This window comes from Xylaria bambusicola (assembly GCF_022495145.1).
Source record: "Xylaria bambusicola strain CBS 139988 unplaced genomic scaffold F5B22scaffold_10, whole genome shotgun sequence".
Lineage (NCBI taxonomy): Eukaryota > Fungi > Ascomycota > Sordariomycetes > Xylariales > Xylariaceae > Xylaria > Xylaria bambusicola.
The window spans coordinates 864,344-882,243 of record NW_025953563.1 but is presented as its reverse complement, the minus strand read 5'-3'; the positions used below and the strand labels follow the sequence as shown (position 1 = coordinate 882,243).

The window sequence follows — 17,900 nt, the reverse complement described above, 5'->3', positions numbered from 1 at the left end:
TAATCCTTTATTTAATATATTTAAAAAGGGAATTAGCTTTAATTAGGTTATTTAAAGTTATAATTATATAAGGATTAAATAATATTAGGGATAAAAGGTTAATTTAAAGTATAATTAAATAATTTAATTAATTAATAATATAATTTAAATTATATAATATTAAACCTATTCTTTTAAATCCTTTTTATATATTATTTAAAATAATTATTTTATTAAACGTATAGAAAAATGCGGTTATAAAATTTTCCTTTTAAATATAGGTAATATATATCTATATAAAGCTTTCGATTTACTTTTTATATAATTGTTTTAAAAGATTAAATATCCTAATATTAAATAGTTAAAAGTGGTAAAAGGAATAGGGAAGTATATAAAGGGTAATTTAACTATATAATAAAATTACTTAAATAATTATAAACCATTTTAAATTGTTTAATTAAATAGCTTATAGTTTTTATTTATATTTAATTAAAGTTATAATTATTTTAAAGATAATTTTACTTATTATAAACCTAGTTTTATTAAAGTTATAAATATCTTTTTTTTAAATATTATTTTTATTTATTATCTTTTATATAAGGATAAATTAAATATAATATTTAATTGGATTTTTATTTAATACTTATTAATAATTAATTTTTTAATTAAAATATATTTAAATATTTAAAATTTATTATATAAAGTTTAATATTTAATTCTTTTTAATTAGCTTTTAACCCTATAATACTATTAATTAATTAGCTATATCTTTTATATATTTATATAAAGGCGGAAATAATTTTACTATAAAATTAAAGATATATTATATAATTAATTTTTTTTTATTTGGAGTTAATTAAGCTTTTAAAGGTAATATTTTATTTATTAATTTAAAACCTTTTATTTAAAGGGTAAATGTTATATAAAGAACATTATAAATAATAGCAACGTATTAAACGGATAATTTTAAGTTTTATTTAATAGTTTAAAGTATAAGCTATAAATTACTTTTTTTATAAAGGGTTTTTATAATTGTTAATAAAAAAATAAGGGATTTTTTTTATATATATATAAAGGTTAAAAATATAGCTAGGTTAATTAGGTAGCTAGGTTAAGTAAAAGATGCGTTATATTATTATTATTTAAAATTAAAAGTAACCTTAATATAATAAATACTTTTAAAGAAAAAATAACCCTATTAATAAAATACTTTTTTTTAATATTATTAATAAACCTATTAAATATTTTAAATAAAAACCTTAACGTATCTCCTATTTGACCTGGCTACCTAATTGACCTGGCCACCCTAATAACCTATATAAAACCCTATTATTTCAATTTTTAATAACTTTACGAATATTTATTGTACAATTTAATAATTAGTACTATTAGATCTATTAGTTAAAGGGGAATTTAAAGGTGTTTTTTACTACTTTTTATAAAATTTATTAAGCGAGATATTAAGCAATACGCTAAAGGGGCGTTAGGTAAGGATTAATTTAGCGCTTACTTTAGTGTATTGCTTAATAACTCCGCAAATATAAGTTGTAAGAATTAGTAAAGGGTACCGTTAAATAGCCCTTTTTATTACGAATCTAATGGTGTATTTTATTATTTTATACGACTAATATTTGTAAAGTTATTGAATTATCACGTGATTAACGCACCGACGTTTATTGTATGGGTTAGGGGGGTGGCCAGGTCAATTGGGTGGCCAGGTTAAGTGGGAGATGCGTTATATTATTATAAGCTTATAAATTTTAATTAATTAAGTTTAGTAACCAATTTATTAATAAATTAATTATGGAATATTATTAAACTAAAAGCAATTTAACCTATATTAATAATACCTTTAATATTTATATTAATTAAGAACCTTAACCTTTTAGCTCTATTAATAAATAGAATTTATTAAAATTATTAAGAAGTTATTATACCTTATAAGTATTATAGTTTTAAAATTTATTAAAATATAAAATATCCTATAAAGGATTTAAAAGTAAGCTTTTTATAATTATAAGTTTTTTTATTAATACTTTATTAATGCTTCCGTTTTATATAAAGGGCATTTTAAAGGTTTTTTATTTTATTAATAGGTTAAAAAAAAAGCTTTAAAGGGGTTTTTTCCCTTTAAATAAAGTAATGCTTTAATAAATATACGCTATCCGTTTTATATATATATTTATTTATTTATTTAATCCTTATAGAATTATTATTTATTTATTTATTTAATCCTTATAGAATTATTATTTATTTATTTATTTAATCTTTATAAAATTATTATTAATTAATTTATTTAATCCTTATAAAATTATTATTTTAATCTATTCCTAGTAAAAAATTATATTTATTTTAAAGGGTAATTAATAATAGTTAATCTCCTATATTATTTAAGCCTTATATATTAAACGGTAATGTTATTATTTATATTAGCTATATTAAATATTAAGCTTATAATTATTTAATATTTTTTATAAAGGTTAAGTATTATTATTTTAAAATTTAATCTAATATCCTATACTTTAACTATATAAAGTTTTATTAATTTAATTAATTATTTATAAATTAATAATAAAGCTAACCTAAAGTAATTATAAAGTTAGTTTAAGCCCCTAAAAGCTATTTTATAACGTTTAAATCTTTAACTACCGTTTATAAGGAGTTATTTATAAAGCTTTAAAAAGCCTTTAACTACTTATACCTATAAATTAAAGTTAATTTATTTAAAAAGGTAAAGATAATTATTATAAATCCTAAGTCTCTACTTTAAACTAAATAATAAAGATATTAATTAATTATACTATACCTATTTTTATATATAAATGTAATAGTTTTATTAATTATATGTTATTTAAGATTATCTTTTCTTTTTAAAGTTATTAATTTACTCCTTTTTATGCCCATTTTGAGCCCTTTTCGCCAGTACACCTAACTAACCTTAATCCTAATTGTAACAATATTATAAAATATTAATAAAGGTTATAATAAAGGTTAACGCATCTCCCACTTGACCTGGCCACCCAATTGAGCTGGCCACCCCCCTAGCCCATACAAAAAACGTCGGTGCGTTAATCACGTGATAATTTAATAACTCTACGGCTATTGGTTGTATAAGATAATAAAATATACCATTAGATTCGTAATAAAAAGAGCTATTTAACGGTACCCTTCATTAGTTTATACGACTTATATTCGTAGAGTTATTAAGCAATACGCTAAAGTAAGCACTAAATTAATCCTTACCTAACGCCCTTTTAGCGTATTGCTTAATATCTCGCTTAATAAATTTTATAAAAAATAGTAAAAAATACCGCTGGATTCCTTATTAAATAATGGATTTAATGGTACTAATCATTAAAATGTGGGACCAATATTAGTTAAGTTATTCCAGATTAAAACATTAGATTTTTATATAGGTTAAGGGGGTGGCCAGCTTAATTGGGTGGCCAGGTCAAGTGGGAGATGCGTTAATTAATTTATATAAGTATTTTAAAAATAGTAAATTAAAAAGTAAATTAAAAAAAGACCTATAAGTAATATAAAAAATTAAATAATACCTTAATTAAAAAATAAAAAAAAAATAAAGCTATATTAAAATAAAATATAATTACTTTATAATAATAAAGTAAAAGTTTAATAAAAAAAGAATATTATAAAAGTTTTATAAATTTTTAAAGTATAAAGTAGCTTTAATAATATAAATATAAATTGGAAAAATAAAATTTAAAGCTTTTTTATATAAAAGAAAGTTTTTAAAATTTTTAACTTCTTTTTATAAATATATAAAAGGTAAAAAAACTTTATAATATATAATCCTATAATATAAGTTATTAAAAAATAAAAGGAAAACTTTAATTAAAAAGTTAATTAAAATATAGCTATAAATTAATAAGAACTTATAAATAATAATAAAGGATTTAATAAAAATAAAAGCGATTATAAAGTAATTATTAAATATTAAAAGAATAATTATATATAATAAAGCTAAGGGGATTAAAGGGTTTAAAAAAAGAGGAATATAAAGAAAAAAAAACCTAAATAAGGAGGTTAAAAGGGCCCCCTTAAAGGTCCCTAAAGAAAAAAAGGAAGCTTTCCTTTCTTTTTTAAATAATTAAAGAATATAAAAAAAGCAAAAGAGTCCAAACTTTTACTTTCCCTTTTCCTACTATATAGTTGGACAATATATACTAACTTATATAGGGTTAAAAAGGAGCGAAGTAGTAGTTAAAGGTTATATAGGGTTTTTATCCGGCTATCGTACGGTTTTACTCATAGCTATACAGGTAGAAGGACCGCGCTGCATAGGCGGCACAGCGGGTATATAATAATAATCTCCCATCTGGTGTCTGAGCACGGGCATACACGAGAGCACGACCGAGTCCGCTAAGAGCCATTCTACCAGCCAGTGACTCTAACATCTCGAGCCCAATATTGATAGCTATGGCAAGCTTATTGACAGATCAGCACCAAAATCATTACCTTATAAATCCAACATGGTTACTACTTACAGACGTGAACCTCTCGTCATTTGGAAGAACTGGCCGGTATACCCCTCCACGAAGATCTGCTAATGAGAATCCATGAAGTCCATTTACTTCAACATAATACGGCCCATTATGAGGTGTTGTACCCGCGTGGTGGAAGTTGTAGGAACCCGGCATCTGCTAGTTTCAACTCTAGAAGTCGGAATAGATATGGCGAATATTTCTATGTGGCAAGATTTGGAAATAAACTCGGTTATAGAAAACAATAATATCGTCTTTCAACTCAAGATAAACGTATTATACATGACTATTTATGAATGCTTGTGAAACTATATCATTAGACAAACAAAATTGGACAGCTTGTTTTCTGTCAAGCTTCTGTTTTTGGGGGGATGACAACTTCTCGAATCACAAGGTCGTCAAACTGCCACTACTGTGAAGAGGCCGTTATCCCTATGTAGAGTGTCACAATTGAAGTACATTACTATATCTACGGCACAGTAAGAGGTAGAACATTCCCTTGTCAAGGAACCTGACAACCTCTGCTCACACCAAATGTGATGTGGCAGTGTGACATGTAGTGTCCGTCCCTTACTTCAGAGAACGTCAAACTATCACCTAGATGTACAAAAACAATAGCATCTAAAATAACTGGGAAAAAGATTTTTGAAAAAAGAAAAACATGCGTACCACGCTTTCATGCTATATTGAGGTCTACGCTATGTAGTGTCCTGTATCAATGTCATTATAATAACGAAGGGCTAAAGTCAGGACTTTTATTGAAGTTATTCCCAGTAATCTCCTATTGTTTCTGCAGTCCATAATATGGCCCATTCGGATCCATTCCTAATTTTACCCTCCGACATTAACCTTATACACACTTGGCCAGCCTTCCTAACTCCCGAGACCCGTCAATGTGTCTTAAATAAGCGCGGGCTGAGTAGCCGCACTTCAAAGTTGATTGTACGGCCGAAGCATGTAGGCGACTCACATGTACGGCGTGCGAAGGTGTTTTTTTCTAGTTGTATACCTAGTACCCCCATAGGTTTCTATGCAATCTATTAATTGTATAGCAAACACGAAATGTTTGCTGTCTTCTAAGTAATACCAAGGTTCCACCGAGTCGAGCCATCTCGCCCATTCAGAACACGGCTTGTGACGCCAGTTGTATCCAAATTGGTAACACGATAGCCCGGATGACGCCTGGCCCACTCCTCCTCCTCCTCCTCCTCTCTGCATCTCCGCGTCCCAAGCGTACTCCCTTAAGTTGGACGCCTATGTATGCCACTTGAGTAGATTAGCCGTTTCTATAAGCGACTTTCTTATTTCCAATATCCCAGCACATTTCATTAGACTTTAACAACTCCAAGCGCACCATGCGTGCCCGCATCTCCCCGGAAGACCTCCCTCCTGTGCCTCCTCCGGTACGCGCAACACTAGCTGAGACACTGCCTCCTGATAATCTGGATTCTGAGCACCTAGACATTTTGAATCTAGCCATATCAAATCTGCTCCGCACTAAACTCGCCGAGTTCACGCTGGCCCAGATAGTTGACGGGTTGCCAACGTGTTCGTCATTTGCTCAATTTCATTACGGCGCGCCTGATGGACACCCTGCGATTGAACATGAAAATCTATGCCCCGGTGCCCTAGAGAAAGTTCGCGAATTTCGGTTGGCATTCCATGTCACGTCTCTCAGATTTAGTCCAGCGCTCTTACAGGGATACCAAGATGCACAACCCAACACCCGCGCGTTCTGCCTTCGCCTTGTTGAGATGTTAGCAGTAGCCTTCCATCAAATCGCTGCATTTTTATATGGACTTGATGAGGAGAACGAGCATAGAAAGGCTTATGAAGTCTGGGCTGTTGAACAGCACAGGTTGAAGGCTGCTGGCGACGAACGGTACCGGTTTTATGAGGAGGCAGAACCCCCGACTGCATTCTACCATCGCTCGTACCGCGACCACGAACAGTATCCGCGCGCTGTGGCTGACTTAGTCGGTTATTGGGCTGAGTCGAAGATCTTCGGAGGCGTGGTGCTGTTTGACCGAGGGGAATCCGAAACAGAGTGCAAGGAGATCTGGATAGACCCCGCTAATCTTCCAGGACCGCGCACTATGTATCCTCCCACAGCGGACCAGCTCGACAAACTGATACAATTCTTGTTGTCAAGTTCGTGTGCAACTGTCGAGTGCCCCTTGCCTATCATGGCCTCCAAGCTCAACAGGCCACGTTACTATCGATATCACGCAACCAAGTACTTCCACATCTTTCGAGATAAATACGATAGTAGGCTTCCAGAATGGTTTGTTCGCCCCGGGGGCTGTGTTATATATCCGATAGACTTTCCTGAAGTTGAAGATGAAAATATTATCATGTTACAGGTCATGTGGGCGGATGGTACTCCGCCAGACGAAGATGTCATAGCGGCTGCCAGAGAAAGGCTGAAAGTAATTACGCCCTCATCCCCATGCTGGCCGCATGACGATAAAAGATACATATAAACTGGTGTAGCTCTACTCATCTTGCCCGAAGAGAACAATTAAGCCTACCCAGGGACGCAAGCAAGATCGTACAGCGCCGTGGGGTCTCTTTGCAGAATATCTTGCTATCAGCACTCAAGCTTACTTTGTATCCCTGAAAACGGGGGATAGATTGTTCAATCTGTACCTGCTTCACCTTCTGTAACAGCAGGAAATACTGATTTCTTGGCCATTCTAGTCAGCGATTTGAGGTATAGCTATTACTTGGACTATGAAAAGCACTTATAAAGCAACGTGCTAGGTTTAAGATTTTAAGACCAATATGAAACTTGTCCATCATAATTATTGACAAAGGGGCCTTAGAAGAATTCATGCCCGAGATGTTGGAAGCCTTCAATCAATGAAAAGGAATGGATCCGGAGATTTTAGGTAGCCAAGATCATATTCTGCCGCAGTGGATGTAAACCGTTGTTGCTGATAGAGCGTCAGCCATGTCGCTTTTGTCGCAACATGCTATCGATTGTTTGGGGGTGGTGCATTATCTCGTTGGCAAAAGGCAGCAGGTAGCCCGTGGGCTGCTTCATGGTCAACTGCGGCGACAGCCACTTCATGAGACCCAGGCAATGAATCGTATGCTTGAGGTAAAGGTCATTCAGGTTGTCCTTTCCAATGTCTACAGCATCAGCAACGAGGTTCGCGCAGTGGTATTGGTGCTGGCCGGCAAGTGCATATCCGTAGCCAACCTCGTTAACGTGGGTGAGTCCGGGCGCATCGAATGTCGGCGTAAAGCCTAGCTCTGCTGCGGGTTTGGGCTCGCGGTCGGTCACCATCAGGTAGTAGTTTAAGATGCTGACGCGTTCAGCATCCGATGAGGTGCTCTCAAAGCGCTCTCGAAGCTCGCTTGGGACGTGCCAACGATCGACTAGATCATGCCGAGGCTTCGGGGTAAACTCGAAGAGTGCCTTACCTCTTTCGCTGCTTTCACGTAAAGGCTCTGTTCGCATATTCTTGTAAACGCGCTCTCTTAGAGTCCTTTCGTACTCTTCCTTTTTTTGAACCGCGCTACTAGCCCTCTTGTCGAGAGACTCGGCAATGCCAGATGCCGAATCGGTATACCAGTTCGTATTCTTGTCACGAACATTGATATTTTCAGCCATCCCGGACGCTGAATCGGTATACCAGTTTGTATCCACATTGCGGGCATTGACAGAATCAACTGTTGCGAATACTGAGTCAGAGTTCCCGGTGGGAGACGCCTCTACACCTAGGTCAATGCCTAGCACTAGCTGATCAGGATGGCTAGCAGACATACCTCGTGGAATTACTGGAACACCTAAGGCACATCCAAGTAGGATTAATGCCATTGGTGAATTGAGGAGTCGACGCATTATGTTGGTGGTGTTGTATTATTTCCAAAAGAATTCTATGCTCAGGAGAGAAGCATTGATCACTATGAACAACTCTGCCAGTCAAAAGCCCATTGTGACTGAAGCTTACACGGGCGATTTTTTATATTTCCAAGCAGAAGCCATTTCAGTTCAATCGTTCCTCCATTCTGGCTTAGATCAGTCGTGTGAGCCCCTCAACGCTTCCCGGCATGCATCTCCGCCGGTTTCCCTGTCATCACCTGGCCCACATCATTCCGGCATACTTATCGTGTTGCTGATCACTAGGTGCAGCTTTCCGTTGAAAAGCTTGACGACAAATCAGACAAGCATGTCGATATCAGTCGTGATACCTTCATAAGCCAATTCACCAGTCAGGCTCTCACTTTGGGTTTCACCTCCCCGCTCATTGTGTCTCATCGTTCACGCAGGATGATACCGTGAGCATTTTTAGTTGCATATTCACAACTCATCTCACTCGCGCTTTTGGATAACGCCACGGGCTCGGTCATCACTGTGGGGAACTTCTTGGTGTAGATAGGTGAAGAACATAATATGTAATGGCACGAATAATAATCTTCACCCGCAGGTGATTATAAGAGGATCACCCATCTTCCTTGATTATAGACTTCTTCGCATCAACCAAATTCGTGCTGCTGAATATTACTCAAGCGTTCCCGAGCCTCGTCACCACGCGATAGCCGAGATGGCCAATGACAACTGCCGAGTCTTATATGTAGATGACATCGAATCATCCACTCTTGAGGAACCACAACCAAGCTGAGGTTGTTCAGCAAAACTTATCCTACTTGCAAATATTTCTTTCGCATTTTCCTTTGGCTTTGGAGCTGGATACCTTTGGCGCAACACAGGCCTACACGAGGCGCTGCTCTTAGAAACTCCTAGCAACGGAGGTGCGTTGGAGATCAGAGGCCGCACCAATCATGATCTAATCGCAACAGCCACCGTGATGCCCTCGGCGTTGACCACACCGAGACTATTCCAAGAAGAGCCATTATATGCGGGTGCACCAAGTACTTCTTCTGATGTAGCTTGGGAGACGCTCATTCCTAGTGAGTGTCTTCCTAAGATATTTATTGCATGTGTCTTGTCCTTACTGACATGGATATTAGAGGGTCGAGGGTTTGTACAAGTCAATATTTCTGGTCGCCAGGGCCGATACTGCGTGTCAGCATTCCACCAATTGCATTGTCTAGTAAGATAACTCCGATGGGGGGTTTCTGGCCTAGACATGTAACGCCACTGATAACGGTGTTTAGGACATGCTTCGGCATGGATACTATGCAGCGACAAATCTTGGGCGTCGCAAGCACGACTATACGTCCGCCGATACTCTTCGGCGCTCTTTACATGATGATCACGTACAGCATTGTTTCGACTATCTCCGCCAAGCACTCATGTGCTCAGCAGACCCGACGTTAGAACTCAGGAATGCATCAATTGGCGGTGTGACAGGTTGGGGATCAATGCATCAATGTCGTGACTTCGGGGCTCTGCAGCTTTGGACCGAAAGCAACAGATACAGTGATGAGGGTGGCATTCTGAACTGAGCAATAGGAAACTACCTAAGTTAGTTTCTTCTCACGTTGCATAAGTAATCATAAAGCTATTTCGAGTCACGTTGCGTGAGGTCGCATGCCATACGAGCCTCTTCATTATTATTGGCCAGAAACTTCTTCTACCTACCGCAACGATCGTGATCACTGTACCATTCCGAATCTGATCGAGCCACGACGTACCATCCTTGCAACATCTTGCGTGATTGGATGACGAGGGCTATCTCAATATCCTCGATGCTGTCGATGTGAGTAAAACGAAGAGTTTGGCGATTTTCAATGACAATGTCAGGTGGAAGGGCCCTAGAGTGGGTAGAAGGCCAGTCACAGTCAAGTAGGTAGGCAGAAGGGGTAGTATAGGCGTCAATATCCATTGAATCCTGAACCTTCCAACTCTCGAAGGGGGTCCAACACCCCTTTATATAGACAATAGGTTTAATACAGCCACCCCTAGGGCTATGTGACTATATCACCTGACAGACGAGGTGTGATCAGATGGATATGGCCATGCTGGAGGCCTAGGCGGTGTGAGGACCATCGAAAGGAGCGGGCCTTTTCATAAGTATCAAGACGCTGTACCAACTTAATTGAGAACTAGAACAATAGGAAAACGAGGGGGCGTGTCGTGGGATACGGCGAGCAAGGTGCGCCTCTCAGGTGAGTGGCGTCTACAGGTCGGGCTTGACTTATCCTCCTTCAGGACCAATAGAGATCTCCTGAGCTTTGTAGTCACCTACGCCTTTCTAAAAGGCAATTTCTCATAACACAGATGTATTCAGTCAGACAATACGCCGATAGGCGTCTTGGTAACCATGTTATCACATGATGTTTTGTAAAAGACATGGCGATGAGGCTTCTAGATCAAAGCCGCTGGACAATCGATTTACAATGGAAAGTTTATTTCTTAGGAGTAACTTCTTATATCTCAGGCCATTATCGGCCAGGTTTCATGGAACCCTCTGATTCTCTATCCTGTATAATCATTAAAATTGGTGTTTTGGAAGCCTGCCAGAGCTGCAGGCGAAAAACCGACCCATCAACTCATGATCTAGTACGTAGCACTCCCCATCCAATGCAATGACCAATTGAAGTTAACCTATTTAAAGTTTTCTTCTTCTCTCTTCGAGAAATTCATCATCCATTGCCATAGGTAGATGAACATATTCTCTTCAAGTTAGAAATAGAGGAACACGAAAGACCACATTAGATCCAGTTGTGATACCCTTGTATGAGCATATATATTGTCAACGCTAAGCCTCGATGTTGGGGAGTCAACGCGCCAGCAGCAAGACAAATCATACAAAAGGCTCAGATGTACAATCGGTAGTATTTGTTGATCACCAGAACCTTGTAGCCCACCCTAAGGGGGGGCGAGCTGAGATACCCCTCATGGTGGCTTTCAGGTCATCGTATCTTTTCAGCCGTGATACCATCTCACAACCCTTCAAATACTGCTAAATGCTGCTTTCTGTCCGTATCCTCCTTTCTCATATTCTCAATTATCAGCTACCTCCATTCAGTTGTAGAAAATAAGTAGAGCCTGTGATGGCATCCCTAAAACCAGTATCACCAACGCGCATCGTTGAGCTCGCGTCAACAATCCACAATACGGTTGCGAAGTTTGACGAAATTCTCAGATCGAAGGGTCATCCAACGCCCTCATTTGACGTAGATGCCCCGACGATGTTCTCGACATGCAGAATGTGATACTCGACGCTACTTCAGAGCTTCACGATCTTCTTCTATCTCCCATGGCACTGTTGATCCAAGAAGTAACAGTAAGTCCCTTTAATACAACAAGTCAAGCATTCATTCTAATTATGTTTAGTTAAACAAGCTACTACCCTTCCAAGTCATAAGCCATCTAGGTATTGCGGATATGGTTCCTATTGGGGGCCAAATATCATTCCAAGAAATCGCGGCAAAGACAGGTTTGAGCGAAGTGAACGTCCGCAGGATTCTCCGCTACGCGATGGCTATGCGAACATTCTGCGAGCCCGAGCCAGAGATGGTCGCTCACACCAACATATCCAAAGCCATCACGGATCCAAACGTTAGAGACTTTCTCGTGATGTCTGCTCGCGAAGTCTGGCCTGCATCTGTTAAAGTAAATCCTTATATAAATTTCCTTAAGTGTCAGTTGCCTAACTAACTGTCTACACAGACATTCGACGCGATGCAGAAATGGCCAAAGTCCGAGGAGCTCAACGAAACAGTAAGCAATCTCGCATCTCAAGAACAAATCGCACCGAATAGATACAACTTCTCACGCTTACATAGGCTTTCTCGCTAGCCCACAACACACCCCTATCTCTTTACGAGTTTTTCCACGCATCTCCAGATCGCGCTCTCCGATTCTCAGGGGCCATGAAAGCCCTCACGGCACATCCTGAATACGATATCCGGCACGGGATCGACAACTACGCTTGGTCTTCTCTCGGGAAAGCAAAAGTCGTAGACATAGGCGGCAATCGCGGAAACGTAGCGATCTATCTAGCCAGACGCTTTCCAGAACTAGAAATTGTCGTACAAGATAAGCAGGAAGTCATTCAGGGCGCCGCAGACGATGTGCCCGCGGACCTGAAAGGACGCGTTACTTTCGCGGCGCACGATATGTTCGCTCCGCAGACTGTGCAGGCTGATGTATATCATATCCGATGGGTTATGCGCAATTGGTCTGATAAATACTGGTGCGCTCTTCATTTCTGTTCCCTATCTTCCGTGTGTATATATATATATACTAACGCTCTTTCCTACAGTATGTCTCTCAACGCCTATCTACGCGAAACACACACAAGGATTTATTCATGCCATCTCTATCCATTTTGACCTCCGCGATGTTCCCGCTAACAAGAATCCAGGCATCATTATTCTCCGCGCCTTAATCCCCGCACTAAAACCCAACGCAAGAATCGTAATCCAAGAGACATGTATGCCAGAACCCGGCGCAGTTCCTCTTTGGAAAGAGAAAGAAATCCGGTAAGACCCCCTGCTCGTCGTACTTTCATCGTCAATACTAATCACTCGATATATAAAGCCATGCCGATTTGATCATGACAAGCCTATTTAACGGTCGAGACCGGTCCGTCGAGGACTGGCGAGCATTCTTTTCCAAAGCAGACAACCGATTCATTTTGAAGTCGGCAATTCAGATGAAAAACTCGGCTCTTACAATCCTAGATCTACGATGGGATATAGAGGCTTAGGATGAGAGGGATATCTGCTGCATTTCGTAATCAGCTAAAACTGTTTTATCATAACTTACTTAACTTTGATGACCGCTGTAGTTCTCCAGAGGAATAAGTCACTGCTTCTTAAAACTGTCTTACCAATTGGATTCCTGTCTATGATGACTTATCAATGATCTAAATTAAGATAATTTCTCAACATACGAAGGACATTAAAAGGGTCATCACATTCATCTATCTAATTCTGTGAGAAAAAAAAAACAAAAAGAAAACGCAGCATAGCATACCCAATCCCACCATCGCTTTCTCAAAGAAATAAAAAAAAAGATAAACTTATACACATACACGTACAAGCAAAGACAGCACTTCTAGTGCTACCTAATACATCAGATCTTCTTTGCGGCCGCCGGGCAGGGAACTACGACACCAAATACTATGCTTGAAATAAAACCCCGTGGTATCAAGAAGATTATGTGCATGAAACGAACGATTATTATGGGTATAGAGCAATATCAATAAAAAGAATACAGAAAATGGTTTGACAGGTGGCTCTACAGCGAGCTCCGGACTGGGTAGAAAATAGGGGTGTCTATCGCGGCGTCGACACTTCATTACGTAGGGATACCGGACCTTGGAACGGCCGTACAGAGTGCATTTCCACGTCCTGGGTGGCAGCAGGCCTTCTAGTTTCCTGCGGGTTTCGCCGCTCTCCGAAACGCTGGTCGCCTTCCTCGTAAAGATCTTTAAAGCGGTAATAGGTAGGTGGTCGGGGACGGCATAGTACGACTACCCAGTTTCTCCACATGCTTCCCTGTGTAAAGGCCCGGTATCTATCTTGTTTGAGGAGCTTATGTGAGTTCAGGAATTCTCTTGTTGTTTCGCCCCTCGCCATCAAAAACAGGTGGTATCCGGTCAGCGCAGCTGGATAGAGAAGGCCGATAATGGAGTATATAATCAGAGCAAGAGCAATACGGGAATGACCAACTGCATCGCCAAATGAGATTCCCTCTCGATGTGAATAGATACCAATCTGGGCAAATGAGACACCAATAAGGTAGATACCCATGATCATAGTCGAAGTGACAAAGGTAAAGAAGTAGCGGTAGTTTCGACGCCCTACGCAGTTATTAACCCAGACGCAATGGTGATCCTGAGTCTCGACGCAATTGTCACACAGACGACAATGATGAGCGCGGGGTGGCCGCCAAATGTTGCAACTCCTACAGAACTTGGTCGGGACCTCCATAGCAGCTATACTCGGTTCAGCAGATTTAATCAATGTCCAATCATTAGTTGGAGGTGCCAAACGGAGGGGATCTTCATTTTCATCCGCTGGCGGAAATTGATGAAGATTCCGAGGTAGTATCTAGGTAAAGCGAAACGTCAGTCTATGAGGATTCACGAAAAGAGATTATTCAAGCTGAACTTACCCCTGGATCCGACACGGATGCACGGATGAATGAGGACAGCGAGATGATAAAGATGTAGGCGAAGATGATGGGAACTGCCGGTGACAGATGATGCCATAAGTATGGGGCACTTCCCCCAAAGAATAAAGCAGCCGGCAAAATGATAAGAAGTCCGGTACCGATATTGATCGGTCGATGCCTAGTGTTCTGGAAACGTCCACCCAGGCAGAATACTGTATTGCCTTCGAAATACTCATGGTTGCGACCAAGACGAGGGTTGGGGTTTACTTCTTTAGTAGTAGCTTCAGCTGCATTCGAGGTTGGCCGCGGAGATGAAGTACCAGATGACAACTTTTCTGCGCCGCGCATATCATGATTTGGGCGGTTAGTTGATGAGTCGCCCATGCCCGGCATAAACAAGCTAGATCTGAACGAGTGCGGCGTCTTGATAGGGGTTAGAGCGTTGGCATTATTCCGGTAACTGTTGCTTTTATCAAGATTTAAAGATAGCCCCTTCTCTTCGGCCTGTTTCCGATACAATGGGCTGACGCTATCAGTCACGCTAACGGCTGGGTAGTGGCCGTGCGTAGGGCTTGCGGTAGATGTAACATGGTCGTAGATCTCCGTAGTTTCCGTACCTCGCGATGGCGGTAGCTGCACATCAGCTAGGTCGCTAGTGGGCAGACTACTACGATTCATGGCCGCTGGGACGCGAACTTCGTGTGGCGCAATATGGGATTGATCATCCTCGTCCGGCAAGTCGTCAATGCTCGGTCGGTGCTGACCGAGGGATGGCGGGCGTGGCGCTCGTTGAGCTTGAAGCTTTTGAGAGCTCATCGGTCGAAAAAACGCTTGGGATGCTAAAGGGGCATGACTCCTACTGGTTTTACTGGCAGAACTCAACGGTCTCCCACTCGCTATGCTGCCACTAAGACTACCTCGCTGTAGGCCCTTTCGGAGTGGCAGAGATTGCGACCAGTTACCGCCTCGAGCTGATGATGTACCAGTTGCTGTCCCCGGACGCGATTCAGTCGCAGGGTTGATTTTCTTGACGGCTGCTTCAATTGCATCGCCATCTTCGGATGCTATATCTGTCATACGAGAGGATATGACACTTGGGGGCGCCGGGGGGAACAGAGGGGCGGGCGAACTCTCATTGTCCGTAGTCCGAGCAGGAGCAGCCATGGCTATGAATCATCGATACGGAAATTCAATTTGAGCAATAAAGGCGTTTTCAGTTGAGGCGTAATATTTTACAGGTATGACGACATGCTCTTAAGTATCCGAATCGAGGAGGCTGGCAAACTGTATTGAGAATAGCTAGAATTCAAGTTGGGTAGAGCAGCAGTGGAGTGCGAGAACGCGACAGGTAAGGGAATTAGACGTATATAGGTGTCGTCTTCGTCGTCGTCGTCGGCGGCGGAAGCGGCGTGTGATTCGTAGGGCGAAAAGTGAAGGCCTAAAGGAATGTTTACAACAAGGGGCTATGTATGGTACAGCTAGATTATCGAAAGTCCGCACGGCAGACTTGAAGGCTGGGAATATGAGAGTCGGCAACGGCGGTGTTTTAGAAGCAAGGAAAACTGGAATCGAATCGTAACTGAAGGGAGCGGCAGGTCGCAGTGACGCGAGTCGAGGCGAGGCGAGGCGTGAGACAAGTTGTAGTAGAAATTGACGTCGAGTCGCGATGTTGAAAGGTGGACTTGGAATTATCAAGTCAAGTCAGAAATCAGGGGCCACTCTGCGATGACTGGTCAGTGGTCAGCGAGTGCCGTGGTGGGTTTGCAGCCTCCCTGCGCCAAGACAGCGCGCGTGATGACGTTCAAACGCCTCTTGCTCGTTATTGGTCGTCTTGCAGCGTGCACAGCCACATCTCTATTTCCAGAAAGAGCGTGCGGTGTAGTGGCTGTGCTGGCCATCACCACCTGCAGCCACAATCGATGTCAGAGTCCAACGCCGTAGCCGAGCTTAGTCGAAGTAAGCAGCTCTCATTGGTCAATCAGCTCCCTTAGAGGTACGAAGGTACACTGGATATGGCCTGACGCCCGGGGCTCCCTAGCCTGATCTTTGTGCAGCTCTGTAGACGGTCGGACCTCACAAACAGCCAGCGTCAATAACTCGATTGCTACGTCGTCTCGATCTCGTCAATCTACGAACACCACTCCACTCCTCGACCAACCGCCGCCATGTCGTCCATCATCGCCCGACGAGCTGCTCTCCTGTCCTCCAGGAGGACCTTCTCCACCTCGGCCCGCCGCCTCATCCAGGACTCCGATCCCACTCTGAAGGCTGAGGAGAAGCGCAACCCCGAGGTTATGGTGCGTCATATCCCGACCTCCCAACCAATATCGATTGCACCCGCCAACCAGACGCTGTTGAATCACTCTCGAGCGTCTTGTACTGTAGGACCAACAAACTGACTGACCATCCATCGCCGTATAGATCCTGGGAGGTGTTATGCTTCTCGCTTTTGGTGGTGCAGGTATCTACTTCGGTACGTCTTGATGCATTCGACCAGACATCAACAGCTCCCACGGTCCATGTTCGTCCTCCTTCTAGCCAATTATCGGCTAATGAGCATCTTCTTGTCTTCAGGCACATCACCCACCAGCGCCACATCCGAAGCTCCTGTGGCCAAGTCCGGCATGCCCTGGGAGACCGGTGCGACAGACGGCAAATACCGCTATCACCCCGGCGGTGATGGATCCGCCGAGCCCAAGGACGCTCCCAGCGCTGTCAACGTCGTCGTCATTCCCGACGTCAACCTCCCCAAGGTACACATACTCCATGACTCTTCGTATCAACAACTTCCGGGGTGCTCCCTTTTCGGGATACCTCTGGCACCACCTGTCCCACTAAGCATTCAACTCCAAAATCAATTGAGCAGTCGCTAATTCATGGGTTTCACAGCGTCTTCACGACAAGTACAACAAATGGGGCAAGGACGTAAGTAATTCCCAATAACAACATATCCATATGTTGAGCTAGAGTTCAATCGCCCCTTTCCACTCCAGAGCACTCAATTAACAGAAGCTAACATCCAAACTATAGTACTAGATATGTGTGCGTCGAAGAAAGCAAGTCTGCAGCCAAACGTATCCCGTTTCCTTTGTTCTAACCTAGACGGCTCGGCGTCCGCCCTACCTGTACATAACCACATATCATCCGAATGGCAAATGTTGCACCTCTAAACTACGATGTGTCCCGCACCTCTCTTTCCTAGTCGCATGGGGCATAGATCAAGGCGAAAATAGTGGTTCTAAATATCAAGAGATATCCTTCAAAACGTACATAATGATACTACTTGCGCTCTGCCTAAGAGAAAGATTGTTTTAACAAGCTAAACTACTTGAATCAATGTCTCTATTGTTTGAAATCACGTATTACTCTCTACG

The 17,900-nt window shown here is 41.1% G+C and overlaps 7 protein-coding genes across 7 annotated transcripts; 4 read left to right on the top strand and 3 right to left on the bottom strand.

The window, feature by feature from the left end:
- Positions 1–4,186: 4,186 nt before the first annotated feature.
- Positions 4,187–4,640, bottom strand: F5B22DRAFT_653542 (uncharacterized protein; the record flags this gene model as incomplete). Its single annotated transcript, XM_047979725.1, has 2 exons — positions 4,187–4,427; positions 4,488–4,640. 2 exons carry the CDS (start codon positions 4,638–4,640, stop codon positions 4,245–4,247), a joined length of 336 nt encoding a protein of 111 aa, XP_047833184.1. The 3' UTR covers positions 4,187–4,244.
- Positions 4,641–5,564: 924 nt separating this feature from the next.
- On the top strand, positions 5,565–7,392 carry F5B22DRAFT_597948 (uncharacterized protein). Its single transcript, XM_047974332.1, has one exon. The coding sequence runs from the start codon at positions 5,840–5,842 to the stop codon at positions 6,965–6,967; it is 1,128 nt and encodes a 375-aa protein (XP_047833183.1). The 5' UTR covers positions 5,565–5,839; the 3' UTR covers positions 6,968–7,392.
- A 39-nt stretch (positions 7,393–7,431) lies between these two features.
- F5B22DRAFT_653540 (uncharacterized protein) lies at positions 7,432–8,608 on the bottom strand (the record flags this gene model as incomplete). The annotated part of the gene is made up of 1 exon (XM_047979724.1): positions 7,432–8,608. Exon 1 carries the CDS (start codon positions 8,332–8,334, stop codon positions 7,432–7,434), a length of 903 nt encoding a protein of 300 aa, XP_047833182.1. The 5' UTR covers positions 8,335–8,608.
- Positions 8,609–9,301: 693 nt separating this feature from the next.
- On the top strand, positions 9,302–9,902 carry F5B22DRAFT_644412 (uncharacterized protein; the record flags this gene model as incomplete). Its single annotated transcript, XM_047978423.1, has 3 exons — positions 9,302–9,404; positions 9,465–9,547; positions 9,612–9,902. 3 exons carry the CDS (start codon positions 9,302–9,304, stop codon positions 9,900–9,902), a joined length of 477 nt encoding a protein of 158 aa, XP_047833181.1.
- A 1,511-nt stretch (positions 9,903–11,413) lies between these two features.
- Positions 11,414–13,380, top strand: F5B22DRAFT_597942 (O-methyltransferase-domain-containing protein). Its single transcript, XM_047974331.1, has 6 exons — positions 11,414–11,686; positions 11,737–12,015; positions 12,073–12,123; positions 12,189–12,597; positions 12,770–12,887; positions 12,946–13,380. Exons 1-6 carry the CDS (start codon positions 11,603–11,605, stop codon positions 13,112–13,114), a joined length of 1,110 nt encoding a protein of 369 aa, XP_047833180.1. The 5' UTR covers positions 11,414–11,602; the 3' UTR covers positions 13,115–13,380.
- On the bottom strand, positions 13,300–16,278 carry F5B22DRAFT_597941 (palmitoyltransferase ERF2). Its single transcript, XM_047974330.1, has 2 exons — positions 14,527–16,278; positions 13,300–14,462 (listed from the first exon to the last, which is right to left on the bottom strand). Exons 1-2 carry the CDS (start codon positions 15,688–15,690, stop codon positions 13,686–13,688), a joined length of 1,941 nt encoding a protein of 646 aa, XP_047833179.1. The 5' UTR covers positions 15,691–16,278; the 3' UTR covers positions 13,300–13,685.
- A 245-nt stretch (positions 16,279–16,523) lies between these two features.
- On the top strand, positions 16,524–17,886 carry F5B22DRAFT_597935 (uncharacterized protein). Its single transcript, XM_047974329.1, has 5 exons — positions 16,524–16,823; positions 16,948–16,999; positions 17,101–17,279; positions 17,416–17,451; positions 17,557–17,886. The coding sequence occupies exons 1-5, from the start codon at positions 16,692–16,694 to the stop codon at positions 17,560–17,562; spliced, it is 405 nt and encodes a 134-aa protein (XP_047833178.1). The 5' UTR covers positions 16,524–16,691; the 3' UTR covers positions 17,563–17,886.
- Positions 17,887–17,900: the final 14 nt, after the last annotated feature.